The sequence below is a fragment of the Oenanthe melanoleuca genome, chromosome 2, assembly GCF_029582105.1.
Source record: "Oenanthe melanoleuca isolate GR-GAL-2019-014 chromosome 2, OMel1.0, whole genome shotgun sequence".
Classification (NCBI taxonomy): domain Eukaryota; kingdom Metazoa; phylum Chordata; class Aves; order Passeriformes; family Muscicapidae; genus Oenanthe; species Oenanthe melanoleuca.
This window is the reverse complement of record NC_079335.1, coordinates 59,780,755-59,799,622: the sequence shown is the minus strand read 5'-3', so window position 1 is coordinate 59,799,622 and position 18,868 is coordinate 59,780,755. Positions and strand designations below refer to the sequence as shown.

The following is an 18,868-nucleotide window of genomic DNA, read 5'->3' as shown; positions in this document are numbered from 1 at the left end:
CTAACTTGAACACACTCCTCTCCAAAAACCTGACACTGCCACAACAAATCCTTGACTTGACATCTTTTTCGTGAGAAAAGGACACATATTGCACTGAAATGTCTTAGCTTGATCCAAAACAACAACTGACTTGCAGCTACAGCTTGATGAAGGTTAAGTCCTTGTCAGCCAGCTGCCCATTCAGTTTGCAGTTGTTTTGACTGATCTTAAAACACTCACTTATTGAAAACAATTAAATTTAGGGGTTTAATAAATACAAAAAAATTAAAAGCAGGATTTTAAAAAGAATCATGACACTAATAACTGTGTTTGTAATTAGTGACAAGCAATATTTTCATGTGAGTAGTAATGCAATGCACTGTATTTGAAAAGCAAAAATCTTCAACAAAAGACAATATTTTTGAAAATTATTTTTTCATACTTAGATGTGTCATAGTCAATACAGAGAATTATAAACCAACTTTGAACTGGCTACTAGTACTAACTTGCTGCTATGTATTTGTCATGGGTAGATAATTAATTTTGCATAAACATTATATAAATGACAATATAAAAATCATATAAATGACAATTACTGATAATATGAGATGTGAACTAAAAACTTGTGTGCACACTGTATGCCATTACAACGGTGACATTTGGATTTCCAAAATTAAATAAGCCATGAATCTCTTAATACTGTAGCCATAAAAGAGAATTTTGGACAAACTTAGGAAGGGTGCATCCATTGAAATTAAAATTTTGCAGCCTATTTTGAAATACAATGGGCTACCACTGCACTTGATCTTTTAAATTCTTGTTCCTACCAAGCAGGATAAACCCAATAGCACACAGCAAATGTTACATACCTCCCTCCCTCTGAAATTGTTTTTATAAATGAAGCCCTGGCTGTTGGGTGAAGTGACACTTTTCCTGTTGGAACGGACAGGCGGTAAATGCCATATCATGTAGCTGCCTGGTATTTTAACTTGCTTCCAGTGCTCCAACACAGCGTGCAGACTGTTGCCACATCACCTCCCAGCACGGCGTGTGACAGGTGAGTTATGCAGCACGCCAGCCCCAGTTCCTGTGAGTGGTGTCACTGCCAGCGCGTGTCACTGCAGCGCGAGCTGCCAGCCAGGAGCCCTAACTTTATCTGTCAGTGCTATCTTATCAACTAAGCTCTGCAGAAGAGCCTGATTGAACCCTGCACCTGAAAAGCTGCTAATTGATCTAAAAAAAATACACTCCTAGCAGCCTGGGATTCAGAATTCCCTCTGGCATGAAAAAAAGTGGCTACTTTCAATTAATATTGGCATTCCACAACCGGACAATGCAGGGATGTTGGAGCTGTGTACAGTATGGATCTCACAGCCATTAATGTGCCACTTGAGCTGATAAATCAGATCTTGCTATTCACACAATAGTAATTTTCCATTCTTCTCAAGAACAGGCAGCCTATTACCAATGTACTCTATTAGTATTAGAAAAGGAAGTGAGAGATGGGCTGTGTGATACACAATCAAGCTAGAGCGACCTGCATTCCTCTGAGCAAATTAACTCAATTGAAAACAGTAACTTCGGTAACATACCAACTGCAAAGTTATTGAGATGACACAGGACGAGAAACCAAGAAGTAAAAAGGATTGCTTTTTTCTTTAAAGGTCTTATCTGTGTTCAAATTTTTCATATTAAACTGAAGAAAGAATAAAGGGAAGGCATTTCAAAGCTCCCTATTCATAAAGCATCATCACAATTGTCACAGTACAGTGTAGTTGAATAATAAACTCCTGAATACATAAGAACCTCCCCCTGTGTTTTGCTTTATTTAATCAGAAATTCAGTTTGCATTACAGCGAAGGATCTCCTTAAAATTAAAATTTCCAAGTTTTTCTGTTGTCCAATTTGAGGAGAGGCTAGGTTTCATGAACAAGTGAAGGAAGTAGAGAAGATTCTAACTTCAGGGCTCTCCGTCATTCTCAGGAGGTTCTGGTGACCCAACAGGATCCAAATCTGGGCTCTCAAGTTAGACAGCTACAGCTCAACAGTGGTAACAGAACTGTCAGGCCAACATTTTCCCTTGTAAATGCAACACAATTTTGTCCTGAACGGTCATAAGCTCGCACTTTGTTGCAAAAGTGAAAGAATGAAAACTGAGCCTTTAGCAGATGGAAAGGAACAGTTTCAGCCTTACATGCACATTTGTGAAGACACAGAGATGTTTTGAATTTTTGATTCTGCTAAAATGAATTCAACCTTTTCTATTCTGTTAAGAATAGAAACTTAACTTTTTTTTATCTACACACGGAAGGATATTTTAAAGGAGAGTGTTTTTAAAGTTATCCTTGCAAAAAACCCCCAAAGACTTACTTAAAAAATGTCAACTGAAAATAGATCTCCAGGTACGATCCTACTACTGTTAGAGCTTTCTCTGGATTAAGAGGAGTTATATTTCATGTTGTATTAACAGCATTTCCTGCTACATAATCTACTACAATGGTTATTTTCAAAAGAATGATACCACTGACTCATGATGTGTTCAGTTTCTGATCTATAATAATCTTTTACACTGATAGTCCTTAACAAAAACATTAAGACAGTTAATTTCATTCCAGTATTCCTATGTTGATGGGTCTTCCCAAATGTGTAAAGCAGTCCATTAGCTCTTACCTAAGCACCTATTTTTTCCTCAGTCATTTCTTGTATGTATTTTACCATCATTCTGATTTCTAATTTAGTCTTCAATGAGCTTACAATCTTCCGCATCTTGGTGATATTTTCAAATTCAAATTTACTTTTTAAATGAAAATAAAAATTCATGATGGATTTATGTGAAATTCTTATCAATATACACTTTCAGTTTAAAGGTGAGAAATTTCCCATGAGGAAATATGAAGACTTCAGGAAAGTCTGAGTGACAGCTACTGTTTCTCCATGGCCACAAAACTTGTTATTCAGACACAAAAGAAAATTGAGTTGGTTTGATGTAATTTCTTCTGAAGCAAAAAAAAAAAAAAAAAATCCCACAGAACAGTTCAGTCTACTTAGCATCTCTCATGGACCAACTGTTTCTTTACTCCTCCTTTTCCAATGAATATGTTTACAATGGTTTATTGTGACACCGACCTCACATCCTTTGCCAGCTCTTATTTTGCACCTCAGCTTGTTTAGCTTTATCATTGTATGTTCTTATTACTGTCAATTTTAGTAGCTACATCAAATTTCCAAAATGTGCCTTCCCATTTCAAGTTGCTGAAGAGCTTATTATTTTCTCTGTTGCCACACTCCCCTATCTTTTCTCAGCATGTGGGGCTAACCACGAGTCTTTTGAAAAACCACATAATCTACTTGTACTCTCTTGGCATGAGAACATTTTTCTAAATCTTCTGAAGGCTGTTTAATTGAACTGCTTATTTTCTTGCTGTTCTTCTCTTCCTAAATATCATGAGCTACTTACTCACTTTCATCCATTTCCTTTCCACATCCACATTCTCAATCAGTTTCCTTCAACTGGCCAGAATGAAAAACAGAAGTATGGATTCAGGAACTCATCTTGAGAAATTGAAAGGGGAGGTGAACAAATGAGGAATGAGCTCTGCAGCCCTTTCAAAATCCAATACACTGGAAATTAGTTCTCAGAATATGTTTTAAAGATCTAAATATTATTTTCTTAAATTCTTGGTTTTGCAATAAGTAAACCAAAATCATCTTTTTAAAGTCTGGAAAAGATCTCAGGAAGTCAGCAAGGCTAACAGGCTGCTCAAAGTGTCTCTTTGCTCAGTGACATAAGAGTCTTCATGTTGTTTTGACCTTCATCAAACTTCATGTTATAAATTAAAATTTCTTTGCTATAGGAGAGATCATGGGAGAAGATGTTTGTATAGAAATATTTCATAGGCTTTAAATACAGTGAATGTAATTTTACCAGAAAATAATACAGGTATGAGATCTCGGCTGAATTTTTGTTACAGTAAGAAGAAAAAAAAAAAAAAAAACGAAAAAAAACCCAGAAAAATAACAGACTGTCTAAATCCAAGTAGATTTAGGAGCGATTTATCTTAGAGAGACTCTAAAATAATATATTACAAAGTAAGTTTTAAATATCTACACTGAAATAGTTGGGGAGAAGGTGTGTGTGTTCAATATAGGAGTTCACCATAATTCTGGATCCCCACACTATGTCTCCTTTTATCTGGAGACCAGATTTTTAGACACCAGTAGGGATAATAGTTTTTTGTATGCAGAACACCCTGGCCAATTTTAGCTGTGGAATGCACAGATGGGTACGCAGAATGATGACAACATAATGTCCCCTTCAGTTTATTACAGATCATAAAATTGCAATTAAATAAAATTTGTTATGTGACAACCTGATTTGCTTGTACACTCCAATTGTACTGTAATTCTCTTTTTATGGTGTTTGGTACACAGACTTTGTTTCTATTGTTTTCAAACAAATCAACAACAGCTAAGTTTCAAAAACTACATCAGAAACTCACAAAGGAAAACTATTATAAAAATACTCCCAGATTTCCATGAGGCAATTCTTTTCCATTTAATCTTCCACATGGTGGATCAGAGATTCTCCTAAAAATGACTGTCATCAAAAAGGACAAAACGATCTCATTTGGTAAAGTCAGTTGTGACCACACAGCAATAAGCACAGCTCTCCACATTAAAAAGAAATATTTTCCAAGGCAGCTTCCCCATGCATGGTTGTGACTTACTCTGATTTCAGTACAAAAGGGAAACAGTAGGAAAGCTACAGGTTACAAATTCAGGATGTAGAAATGTGACTAAGAGATGAATTATCTGGTATTTCTAGCTTTGGTTTGTCCTGGGGAATAATAATTGTTTTACAGTAGCAGCAATCAAACCCAATGAAGGTCTGACAGGCCAATTATGCAAAATATCACACTACCAAATTTGATACGGAGTGGAGTGCAGATGATTTTGTCTGTGATACACAGATGCAGCAACTAGGTGCAATACTTACATTGTGTGTTCTTTCACATAATCTCTCTTTATCGAAATAATACTCCCAAATCATGCAGAAATCTTTTCAGATGGTTACATTTTTTCATTTCAGAATCTGATTTCTTCAAGAGAAACCAGGTGCTAATTTCATACTAAGAATCTTAAGGATAAACTCCACGCAAGCAATGTATAGTGATAATCATTTATGTACCTTCTGACTTTAGAATTTCACCACTGTGCTACCATTACCACATTTAAATTGGGTTGAAACTCAGCCAGAACCTACACATCTTGCTGTCACCAATTTGAATTGCATATGTTAGTTATCTGCAATCCAATACAACCAATTCATAGGAACTCTTGAATTCAACACCAGAAAATCTAAGTGCAGAGAATGCTAAGGCCCAAAATGAAGTTGCAAATAGAAACCAGGAGTTCAGGTTGCTAGAGAAACATTGAGGTAAGCCTTATTAAACCAGGCTTTCCCTGGTTTGTTTTCAGTTTTTTCCTCAGCTACTGATTAATTTCTGTTCAAAACTGGTATCAGGACTTGATAGGCAAATAATTATTTCCACTACCTTATAGTTATAAATGTTTTCCAAGCCTTTTTATGATCATACAGAAAATCAGGCAAAGATTCATGGACACTAACACGCTATTTACTCAGCTTTTGGTATTTTGCCTTGCTATGATATATTATATAAAAATGTATTATTTAAACTGGGATTATATGGAAAATAACTTCCATCTGTCTATAGTTACATGGAAGTTATATGCTTCCTTCAGTTTCATGAATTTTATACCAAGAGGAACAAAAACTGATGAGCAACAGATAAAATCATACACTGATAAATACAAATTTACAAATGTCTATGTGCTGGAGTAGATTTCAAGTTTCAGACTTACTTGGCAGCAGCATCTTTTCTCAGCTGTTCATGTTTCATTAAAAGATTCTTCCTCTCTTGAAAAGCCTTTCTAACTTTGTATCCTTTGTAGACAGCCTGAATTTTGAAAGCAGCAATATCCTGAATGGCAGCTATAGACAGAGCCCCGTGTTCTAACATGAACTGAATCACTTCATGGTGTTCACCAAGCAAGGCATAATCGAGTGGAGTATATCTAAAAAAAAAAACACCAAAAGCACAACAATTACAATTCATTTAGAATTCCAGCTATAATGTGCATTTCTTCATGCTGATTTCATAATAAAGCAACTTCTACTATGAAGACAGATTAAACAGTTTCAGTAGGCTGTTTTTCTCATCTTTTTATTTTGCTACCTTATTCATTCTACACACTGTGGTTATGTTTAAAGCTTATTTTAGCCTTCTAATATAGAAGGGGGTAGAGGAGGACCTGAAGTGTTTGGACAAAATCTCCCAAAGCCCTATCCACAGCATTAAGTGCTTTAGGAAACAGTTTTTAAAATGTGTTATTGAGGTTTTCCTATAGAAATATAAAGAGAAAGTAAGTTAAAATATTTTTGTGTTATTTCCATATGCATGTAAATTCGAGAAATCTACAGTGAAATCTGGCTTAGCTTCTGTAACTTCAACTGAAAACACTATGACAGAGCAGCAGGATTAGATCCCTATCAAAGGATAACATATTTTAAGGTACTAGGAAAATTTAAGTCTGTTTTCAAATGGACACAGGTGTTCAAAGTGTTAAATTGCTTTGGATTTTAATGGTGTCAAAGATATCTAAGCTTTTTTCAAAATAATTCCCAAATTTCCCACTGTCGACATAGGAAGAAAATTTACACATCTCCCTCACCAACAATGAAACTTTAGGGAAAGACATTTAGTGACTGAAAATTATCAGTCACAAGCCATGATCAAGACCATATAACATAAGACTATCCACTAGCAAGTGTCAATGTATGTGATTGTGAAAATTAGGGCTCTTTTTGATGGTAACTTGCTGGGACACAGTGCCGGTAAGCAAAGAAAAACAGACAGAAAGCACAATTGGACCTGCCACAGAGCAATGGCTTGATGGAAGGATAAACAGTATCTGAACTGAAGTGTCTGCAGGAATAAAGACAATGACATAACATGAAAATTTGGATGTCAAGGCGTGCTGCTGATAGCACTTAAAGAGATGCAGATTTTTGATAACCCAGAAATGGGAACTTCAGAAGGAACAGTATATCAGATAAACACATTTTTAAAGTATTCCTAATTTTGAATACTTTAAAGACATAAAAGATACTAAATTTCACTTTATGCTATACTGTGTATTTACCAAGACAAAGTATTCTATTGCAGATCCCAGTCATGAAGATCCATATTTTTAAATGTGGATTCTCTAACTCCATCCAAGCTACCTTTGAAAGTAAAAAAATCACTTAAATCTGAAGAGAGGTTTTTATGACTGGACACTTACACACACTCCTATGTTGTATCAGTTCAAAGCCTGATGTAAATTTCCTTTTCCCTTGGTTCTCTCTCAAGCAGATAGCTTTTATATCAAGCTGGCTTCACAGGGAAACACATGAAGACATCAGCCATCAGCTATTATAGGCAATTTAACATGAAGGTGGTCAAGCAGCAGCTTGATGCACCCAGGACATTAGGTTGGATTGCAAAATAAATTTGCAAAGAACAACAAATGCAATACCCTCCAGACTAGTGCTTGATCACATATTCGGCAAGCAAGCAGGCACTTTAAAATTCTAGATTAAATCCCAGCTCTATCTTTTCTCTAATCTTTTAGTTAAAACTACTACGTTTGAATTTTTTACTGTTATCTCATACTACACTCTAAGAAAGTAAAGAAGGGAAGCTTTTTTTCCTAAAGGAATATTTGAAAAAAACCTCACTATGTAGTGAAATTGCTACTGACTAAAAACCAATTTCATCCAATTACAGGTGAACCATATCCATGAGGTTATTTTTCCTCTCTCTTACAACACTCAATTTGATTTTCAACTTTCCAAACTTCCAATATCTTAACAATAAAACAAGGTTTGTAGATATTTATTAGGATGCAATTGTGCCATTTTTTAATATATATTTTAGGAGAATTATATTTAAAGATTGATCCATCTAGAAATGGATCTCTTTTGTTCTGCACACGCACTAGTGCTTAACAGCAGACATTTGGAATACTGCTAGTTGCATTTTGAGTAATCTAGATTTATACATTATATAAATTATTTATTTATATATAAAAATTCCAGAAGAGAAACAAAAATATATACCATCTGAATGACTGTGATAAACCACAGCTAAGATCTTTTCTTGACATTTGAGCATCATTAGTTTATTTCCACAAAGTAAGGATAACAGCAGTCTCCAATTTGGCAAAATCGTGGCTTTTAATCTTACTTATTAAAAGTAATTTAATTAAAACTGTTTATTCAATTTTCTATCAAAAATTACTAAAAGAGAGCCTTGACATTACTTAATTAGAAACTAGTTATACTTTCATTTGTGCTTCTCAAGAAAAAATATGAACAGAAAAGGAAGAGAGACCTGAGTGGTTTAGAGTGGAGAATGAAAGAAAAATGATGGGGGAAGGAAGCAATTAAAACCTAGGGTTAAGTACAAAAGTCTGAAATCTAGCACTGAAATATGGGGTTGCAAACGCCTTAAGTTATTTAAAATGCTGAAATATTCAAATTTATATGGCATGCTGTTCATAATCTTATAATTATGAGGAGGTCATCCACTCTAAAAAAAGGCATTAGAAATATCTGCTAATAGTAATTATCTTCATGGTCAGGTGACTAATTTGAACTCCACAACCCAAATCACTTTTAAAAAACTATTATTTATATGTCAATGAAAGACAAAGAAAAGAGATGCAAATGTGCTGTCCCTTTTTAAAAACAGGCCTTTAGAATACAGGTAACCACCAGGTACTTTGTAATCACCATTTTAAAACATAACATTACATTTCTCCCATTTTCCTTCTTCTTGCTGAATTTGTATCAAATATAAATGAAAAATTCCAGTCTTTTCCAACAGCAGCAGAACTACCTTTTCATCCTTTGTCCCTATATATCTGCCACCAACTCCACATAAATGAGAAAGGTCTTTAATATTTCCAACAAGACCAGAGTGAGTAAATACACCCAGAAGTTCATGGTACAGAAATGTAAAAGTTCAAGTCACAATGTCTCAGTTAAAGAAGGGAACTTTCACATGAGAAAAGCTGCTTATGCTGAAGCCCAAGGTTACAGCTCTCCTTTGAGATACAAGAGGATGATTCTCTTGCAGCATCTGAACATTTAACATTTAAATGGAAGGTAGCACTTTGGCACAGTGACAAAGTAACACCTTCAGACAAGCAATACCTCTCCTCGCTGTTCTCCATGTGATTGGGGAAAGCATCAAAGCCGAGCAGTAACTTTATAGCATCAAGGTAGCCATTGTTACAGAGCCAGTGCAGGGCAGTTCTGCCCTGAAAAACAATAGAACAGAACAAAAATAAACATTACCCCCAAACTCTACCACGCCACAATAAAAGTCATAAATCATATTGCAATTCAATGCTTTTCTGGACACAAAGAACAAACAGTTCTTCTAAATAAACTTCCTTCTTAAAATAAGAACATAGCACTTAAATGTGTGTGATGAAAAACGATTTTTTTTTTTAACAATATTTCAACACTAGTGCTTTTTCACCTAAAACAGCTGAAAAGCAGCAGTAGAAGCCTAGCCTTAGAGCTGCCTTCTTTCCAAAAGATGTACAGCTTGCTCTCATAGAGCAAGAACTCATAATGAAAACCAAATTTCCATTACCTGGAATTATCTATGCCCTACAACAAACAGCAACAAGAAATTTCAATAAATTGGGTGAAGCTCTTTTGACTGATGAGGTTCTACTGACTTCTGAGAAATTATGTCATATAACAAAGAAATCTGTTATAGGTTGCACAATTATTCTGGCTCCTAATTTCAATTACTGCCTGAATAATGGCACAAAAGAACATATAAACCAATCAGTGCTCTTTTTTTTTTCTTTCACCTGGAAGAGTGATACATATGTGGGTACTTAATGTGGACAAGTTAGTTGAAGTAGTTATTGTGCAATCTCACTTGCAGTACTTTACTTTCTTACTTGCTATGCCTCTCTATGCTGGAGAACAGACTAAAATCACATTCTCATGTCAGCTATTAATACAGAAAGATAGAAGAAATCAGATTATTAATATGACTCCTCACGATCACACTTTGATTAGGAAAAAACCAAAAGTGATCTGGAAAAATCAAATGTTCAATTCATGCTAGATATTAAAATACTACTTTTCTTTCTAGATTTCAGAAGTGAAGGCATAGGGAAAATGACGTAAGGATTCATTTCCTTTTGTGACAAACAGCAGCACAGATGTTTCTATGTCCTGGAAAAGAGAATGACTTTGAAGAAAAGGAAGATGTTTTGATTTATGGCTATTCTAAAGTTAAGGATACACCTCAGTGAAGAAGAACAACATACCTCTTTATCCTGAATATTTGGATCTGCATTGTTTTCCAGCAACACTACCATGCAGTTAATGTAGCCTCCATAAGCAGCACACTGCAGAGGTGTTCTTCCTGCATAATCCTGCACATTAGGGTTGATTTTATTTTCTATCAGGATTTGGCACACATCAGCATTTCCTCCCAGGGCTGCCCAGTGAAGGGGTGAATGGCCATCTTGGTCAACCAAATCTACTCTTGCTCCTCCTGTACAAACAGATACATCTTTGAGCACAAAAAGAAAATACTGCTGAATGCTAAGAAAAGAGTGAGTTTATGTTCAACTAGAACTTATTTTTATTTCATAAATTGATAATTCAGAGAAATATTTCAGAAAGCAACCTCAATTTTGTTACTCAAATCCTACAATTAAATAAAAATTAATTGGGAATACAATAGTTTCAAAGAGGGCCAGGAATCTAACTTTTTTACAATCTTTTGACTATCCTCTAATATACTTTAGAATATCCAGACTTATCAAATGCCTATGAAAAACCTATTTTATTTGTTTCAGATATATGAATTTTCAATAGAACTTTTCTTTCTTAACAACAAAACAACTTCTAAAATCCCTAAAGCAGACAAGATAAAATATCACAATGTAATAATAATTTTTAATTTTTTTTTTTTTTTAAACTTAGGCATGCTAAGACTCTACTATGCAAATAATTAATTTCTCCATATGTTCTTGCAAGGTGTAAAAATTCTGTACATAAAAAACCCTCCACAAACAAAAAGCAACAACAACTCTCTAAATCATAAAATATTTAATTAAACATAACTCGGATTCTGATAGCCAAGCTTCTTGCATCTACAAAAGCTAAATGGCACAGGGAGTGGGAGGAAGAGCTTAACAAGAAGTTATAATACACTCAGCAGATCACAGAAGGAAGAACACTTTTCAGTAAGAGAGGTGAATTGATGGAAAACTTGCAAAATTCAGCCTGGATACCTCATCTATCCATAAGTGGGATAATGTCTGAAGTAGGGAGGAGATGTCTCTGGGAAGCTAAAATGACAGAATTTTACATCTAAGATACCACTGTTCTTTCTCTGTACTTCTTACCCCTCAGCAGATATTCTACAATTATCTAAAACTGTGTTAAAAACCCTTTGTTAAATCCTATTTCTATCTACAAACAAAAGACTGCTTTTAAAAAAACAACCAGAACAAAATATTAATGACATAGGACTTTTGACATCTATCTGCATTAAAAAAATAAAGACTCACTTAAAAAATCTTCAAAGAACCCTAAAAATGGTTTTTCACAAAAGGGAAGAAAGCTTAATTTGGTTTTATTTACTGCGGGGAGTGGGGAGAACCAAACAAAAACAAAAGAAAGAAAGGACTTGCTGGGGAAAGAGTTAGTTTGAGAGACAAGAATGTATTTGCAAAGGCTTGAACAGAAATGAGCTGCGAAAAAAAAAAAAAAATCCCAATTTTGCAAGTTTTGTATTTAACACTTCTAGCCATTTTGCACAACACTGAAAATCTTCTAAATTCACTAAGGCTATTTCCCAAGGGGAACTTACAAATAACACCTGCTTTCAGGAAGCAATTTCCTACCCCACCTCTTGCTCAGCTGCTTATTTCCCATTCCCACAGGAAGCAGCAGCAGAACTCTGAACAGGTTTGTGAAGCCCTGAGAGCTGACCTTTAATGAGTGTTTGAATCACTTCCTTGTGACCCATCTCACAGGCTCGGAAAAGCGGGGTGTGTTTCATCACATCCAGAGCATCCACCTGTGCTTTGTGCTCCAGCAGCAGTTTCACTGTGCTGACGTGGCCAGAAAGGGCAGCAGCGTGTAATGCTGGAGGAATAGAGCAGTAGGGAAAAAAAAACCACAATACCATGAGCTTTAGAGGTCCACAATTAGAACAGTCACAATAAAAATTAATCACAACTATTTTAGGTGGAAAAAGTACTTTTCAGCCTCAAGACACTGAAGAATCATAACAAGCGATGATGCAACAATAACACTTTCTTGCCACACAAGCAACAAGCAGAAAAACTGTTAGCCCTGAAACATTCTAACTTGCCAAACAGAAATTTTACATTTACCACCACCAAGATTGTCTTACAGTGAGGATTTGTGGAAGAATAGCAGCTTCTGATTAAAAGAATATAACATGATTTACTTCTGCCTCTGTTTTGCAGCATTTCTGAGATTGCTCATCACCAGTGAAAGAAAGCTTTCATTATTTCTTCAATGCTTTCCTGAAAATTACTTTTTTCTTTCAAGTAAGCAAAGTTGTCTCAATTAAAACTAACTTCAGAAAACTACCCAGCAGCTCCTACTCCTCCCTGCCCCCCCTTTTTTTGTTTCAGAATTACTTGGAGAAAATTTTATACAAAATTATGTAGCAAGACCATCTTATCTTGCACAGTATCTCCAGATCCCTGTTCTCTTCAAGGAAAAGATTACAGAAAGACCAGATGCTGCTACTTCATATACTTCAAAACTCAGGTAAAGATGTGGTATCCTGTAACTGGAGATGCTATTGCCTAACACAGCACCCTGCAGGCACTGTCAGCCAGAGTTGAGGATGACCAGCTCATGGCTCTTTTTGAAGGAAAGAAGAACTGCACACAGCAATGAGATTTCAAAGCAATGGAGAACACATGTATTGATGGTTTCACTTACAGTTTGACTTCAAAATGCTTTGGGTTATTTCCTATAGTCAGTAGTCAAATCAGACAATCTACATTCTCGTGCTGCCTTAAATGCAGAATATTTTACAGACAATAAAATCAAAATAATACAGGATAAAATCGCAAAACAATGTGATTTGTAAGTGTATATTTAACAAAGTGAATTCGTATCTCCCCATGAAATTTCAGAAATATTCATACTTAGTGAGAACTGAATCTGCTCACACAAGCACAATGTGGGGCTGTAAACACTACCTACACATCCTTATTTGTTTAATGTTGAAACAGACAGGGTCAGGATCCAGCAGAGGCATTATACAGAAATGCACACCACAAAGATCAGCATTAGAAGAAGCAGCTTCTTGAATCATAGCCAGAATATAAAAACAATAATTTTTATTTGCCAGCTACCGTTTACAACCAGCACCAGCTTATGAGATAGTGACCCAGCACAACCTGTTACACAGGCCCGACTAAAACGCTCAGGCTGTTCATGTTGTCATTCACCTGAATCCAAAAACAGAGCCACAAAATAAGTGACAGTAACATTGTGACACGGGCTAAGCACTGGGGTCAGAACCAGAGACACCCTGAGAAGTGAAGACTGAAATCATGCCTGTGAGAGGACGCCGATTTAAGTTTAAGTGCAGCAGCCTAAAAGTGCAGTGGAGCTCACGGCGCTCGGAGAAGGGAGTGCCCGCACAGCAGCCACTGCGAGTGGGTGGCTATCAGCAGGAATTGGGCAAGGATGGGATCCCTGCCGCGTCGCACATTTGGATGGGCCTGGTTTTCATGGTCTGACCTCACAATAAACTCTAGGTTCTGGTTTTTGTCCTGAATCCCTTATGAAACTAAAGGCAGTAAACCACTCCATCAGATGACACATGGGGTGTGTGTAACAATACAATAGAAAAAGAGCTGCTGTGTCAGCTTGGCCAGTTCTTCCCCCCTATCACTCATTCTGACGCAGGCATCTTGTTTCGCACTTTGTGCTCAATATTTTCTTGTAAGCCAAATTTTCTGTGATGGAGTCACGGTGACTGAAGAGATTCTTCAGCCAGCTGGTCACAATGGGCCCTTTGTTGAGCCGACAGACAGAGCCCTCTCCATTGTGCGCAGTGACGGCAGAGCTATAAAGCTGCCCCTGTAATGCTCCTGCAGCGCTGATCTCTGAGAGGAGGGAAATTCCTTTCCCTTGGTGTCATTCTCCTACACAATGCCGAGAGCCTCGATGTTCTAGCAGAGCTCAATGGAGAGCTTGCTCTTTTTGAGCTAATGCAAAAGGCTGCGTTAACGCAACATTACAACCGAGCCGAACTGAGTCTGCACACAAAAGTCAGAAAAACACAGCCCTGAACTCTGCTCAGCAACTGTATCCCAGGCACGGAGGCATGTGCGCTATTTTCTATTAGCGCATACTTTCCTGTCCGAACTCTGCTTTTCCCTCACGAAAACTTGGGAGTGATTAAAGCCCTTTGGAAAAAAAAAAAAAATTAAAAAAAAAATAAATCAGAGAGTGATTTACTGGTGGGCTTCCTTTTATGTTTAGAGCTCGCTATAATAAAGCCCACGCTATGCCCTCTCTGGCACAATGGTGCAGCTCGGGCTGCTCGGCAGCACAGCTCCCCACTTCCAGACTGTTCCTGTGTTCTACACAACGGCACCCTCCAGCAAATGGAAAATCCATTCATTTCCTTGGATTAAAAGCTCTACAACGAAACCGAGATTAAAAGGTGATTACATATCACCGCTATGAGAAAGATTTAAGACTGAAAGATAATAAACCCAACCACCTGAATTATTCAAGCATGAAATCCACACCTGAGTAATTTCAGAAACACAGTATGTGATTACCGATTACTGCCTGCAAAGAAAAAAACCCTTTGTAAGGAGGCTTGCACAGTAACAACAACATTGCTGCACCTTAAGGTCTGAAAAAAATGCCAAGAGGTATTTGAAAGGGAACTGTCAAGAAGTAGCAAGTGGAGCTGAGACTGATAAAAGATGAAGACTAAAATTATAGAATATTTAGTTTGCAATGTCATCAAACGTGAAGACTGAGATTTTATTTGCTGCCCTATTTCTTACACGCAAAAACTTCAAACTATCACAACTTGGAAAGACTGATTTATTTTGTGTATGTTACATTGTAAGAAAAACAAGAATTTAGATATTTATACAGAATTTTATGTTAATTATGTTTAAGAATTTTATGTTATGTAAATTACTTTTTGTTAAGATCCAGCATATACCAAGGACACTTTAAAATTTTATTTTATAATATATTATAACAAATAATACTGATGCACACAAAGTTTCAATACTGAACCACACAACCCTGACATATATATTTTGTGCTTCTAACTGTGTGACTGTATCTGGCATTGGGTAGTTCCTGATCTCCCTTCATACAGCTTGCCCTGAAGCCCTGCTATCAAACCCCTCCAAATTTATAGCAAATATATCCACATTCTCTTTTTTTTTCATTCTGATATCATCAGCATACTATGCAACTCAAGTATTTTTCCTAAATTTCCAACGCTGTTGAATACATAAAGGCTTCAACATCTGTCTCTCTCACCTGTCAGAACTGTTATTTTGTTTTTGTTGAAAGCACTACATAGGTACAATATTTCTACCAACAAAGACTTTTTTTTTTTCCTTAAAGGAGACACTCATAGTTAATTCTGCAAATTCTGTATTTCGTTACTAGCATTCTTGAATCCTGAAACACTGTGCTGCCTACTTATCTTTTGTTTCAGACAGATAACAGGATGATAAATTTGGGGGATATCAAGTTCCATCTCTTGTTCAGACAACAGAAGTGCAATAGCCTAATCTCTGTTTCACTATCTTTACAAATAATGGAACGATTTTCACGATGATAATTTAGCTACTTCAGCGGTTAGTTTGCTCTATATCGTTTCAAAGTATCTGGGTATTGTCAAACACATTTTCGAACAGGCATTTTCAGGAAGAGCTTTTTATGCAACTATGTTTCACTTTATTCTTCAAGTTACAGACCAGCTCTTCCTTTCACACGATTACAGAACTAACTAGCATTGCAGTGCATTTCTTTTTGCTACACTTCAAATGAACTGTTCCAATCTGTGCAGAAAAGGTTTGTTTTTTCCCACAATAAGGCAAAGAATTGACTCACACATACAATTAAATTAATGCAGAAATGTTTTCAGGATTGAAGTACACATTCAGAAAAACATAAATACAGATTCTAACAATGTTTCCACTTGGTGGAAATCACACAGACTGGAAACATGCAGTGGCTCTTTACTGTAAAGCATCTTACCTGTGCCGGCGTATTTGTCTGTCATATTGATATCAATATCCAATTTTAAAGTCAGCATAGTCCTAATGACATCATCACTGCCTTTGCCAGCTGCCCACATAAAGGACGTTCTTCCCTCAAGATCTGAGTCATCTTTTACAGAAGGATGTTTCAAAAATACTTCAACTGTTTCCTGAAAAGACATACTGTTGAAATTAACATTAAAAGGAATCTGCAACTACAAGAAACTATTGTCTCATGTTTTATGAACATGAGCTGTTTATGAAGCAAATCAAAGCTTCATTTTTTTCTTTTATGTTTATAAAGAGTAATAGCTCAACAGGAGCACAGCATCTTCTGCTATGCCTTTTCCCTCGTCAATGATCATAGTGCATCCTTTACTATGAGTTTAACACCAACATTTAACACTTTTTTCAGTGTCAAATACGATGTGTTATGACAAGGAAGCAAAAGACACTGCAGTCTCTGAAGAAAGCAATGGGAAAATAGCATGGCTTTATTAAAACATGACTGTAATACTGTGATGATAAAATTACAGAATCCTTTAGGTTGGAAAAGGCCTCTGAGATCATTGAGTCCAACCTATCACCCAACACCACGATGTCAACCACAAGACCATGGCACTGAGTGCCACGTCCCATCCTTCCTTAAACACCTACATGGACAGTGACTCTACCATCACCTTCCTGGGCAGCCCATTCCAACATTCTGTCAGCCTTCCTCTGAAGAAATTCCTTCTGATGCCCAACCTGAACCTACCCTGAAAACAACGTTCTGTCAAAATATTTTCCCAATATACTTTTTTCTCTCCAATTATAAATACAACTGAACATGCAAATATTTTACTTTGCCTGTCTCTAATATTTTGACTGTTAAAAAAAAGGGTCAATGTAGACATATTTCCTAATGTTTAATAACATAATCAGGTTACTAATTACTGAAATACTATAAATCAGAAAATATTAAGAAAATCTTTACACCTGAGTCCAGTCTTTCCACTGTAACTGTTAAACTAAAATCTCAAATCAAGGAAAAAAATAATTATTTCTTTAAATGCTGTGTTTGTCTTAAGCTGTCAACAAACAGGTCCACTTGTCCAACCTGCTGCTAGATTCTTAATAAGTCACCCAGAAAAGGATGGGAGATAAAAATCACAACTATTACAAAAAGAATAAAAGGAAGATTTTTCTCTTTTCTATCTAATGCCGTGAAAGTCTCTGTACGTAACAGCTGGGAAACATCTGATATGAGTCACTGGTAGGCTAGCCAGTAAAAATCTGAAAAAAACCCAGGTTTCATTATTTTACTATATATTTTATTATTAACACTATCTTAGCCTTTCCTCTGTAGGACCCCACAATAGCTCTATCACTACTCTGGGTAGGACAGGAATTTCCTGTCCTAAATTCTTTTAATTATGAAGGTGTTTGAATGCATAAGTACCATTGATCAATTAGGATTTGTTTTTTCACTACTACTTACTGTTTCATCCCTCTAAAGAAATAGGAAATTTATCATTTATCTTATGCTACTGATCTAAGATCCTTACAGCTTTGTGAATTTAGGTCTGTGCTACCAGTTTATTGTGACAAGGTCCAGCCAGAAGCAAGGTGAGATGGAAGCATAAAGCTTTCCACACAAACCCAGCATGAGTTTATTGCTCTGTGTACTCACACTGACCACCACTACACCTCAGACACAAACAGCCTCTCATTAGGCCAGAAACTCAGCACCCTCCCAGGGCTCTGCACTGCTGGAAATCCTGCAGAGTGAAAAGCACTGCAAAGGTGAAAAGCACTTCAATACTGAGGCACACATTCTAAAAAATACAAATATTTTATTTTTCCATTAAGTTTTGGCAAAGCAATGCTTCTTTCAGTGACTCTATTCTATAGCTTTTAATTGGAAAAAGTAGAAGAAAATCTCACACTGCTATAAGAATTATTTTCTAAAATGAAGTTACCATAACTTGAAAACAAAACAAAATTAAATTACACCAGTATGATTAACAAATCAGGAAATAGAAGTAGCAATCAGTTTAATTCTACATGTATTTTGTTACAAAAGATCCCATGTATTCTAACATTATTTTAAAAAGTGGAGGAAACAATATAAAAATAACAAAGCTGAAAAATATCAGCAAAGGAGAGAGCTAAATGGGAAATATTTAATACTGTACCATCAGGAAACTGAAAAATACTACACATTATTTTTGAATATTTAAAAATAAGATAGGGGTATCCACATTTCATTTACTAGATCAATGCATATAAAAACATGAAAGGAAAGTACATTGCTTTGAAAACCTCTGGAAAAATTAAGAAAAAAAATTAGTCCTGCATACTAAAATCAATATGAGGAGAGCATCTTAGCTCAGCTGGTTAGAGCATGGTGTCAGTAACACCTAGGTTCAATTCCTGTTTGGACTTAAGAGCTGGACTTGATGGACTTGTTAGGGACTAAAAAAACAACATATTCTAACTG

The 18,868-nt window shown here is 36.0% G+C and overlaps 1 protein-coding gene across 1 annotated transcript in view; it reads right to left on the bottom strand.

The window, feature by feature from the left end:
* The window catches only part of INVS (inversin), an 81,069-nt gene that overhangs the window by 10,813 nt on the left and 51,388 nt on the right, over positions 1–18,868 (bottom strand). The window contains exons 8-12 of the mRNA XM_056484820.1: positions 16,385–16,556; positions 12,080–12,235; positions 10,402–10,631; positions 9,260–9,366; positions 5,863–6,075 (exon numbers count right to left, since the gene is read on the bottom strand). Of these exons, the coding sequence (XP_056340795.1) occupies positions 5,863–6,075; positions 9,260–9,366; positions 10,402–10,631; positions 12,080–12,235; positions 16,385–16,556 (878 nt within the window). The remainder of the gene's footprint in view (positions 1–5,862; positions 6,076–9,259; positions 9,367–10,401; positions 10,632–12,079; positions 12,236–16,384; positions 16,557–18,868) is intronic.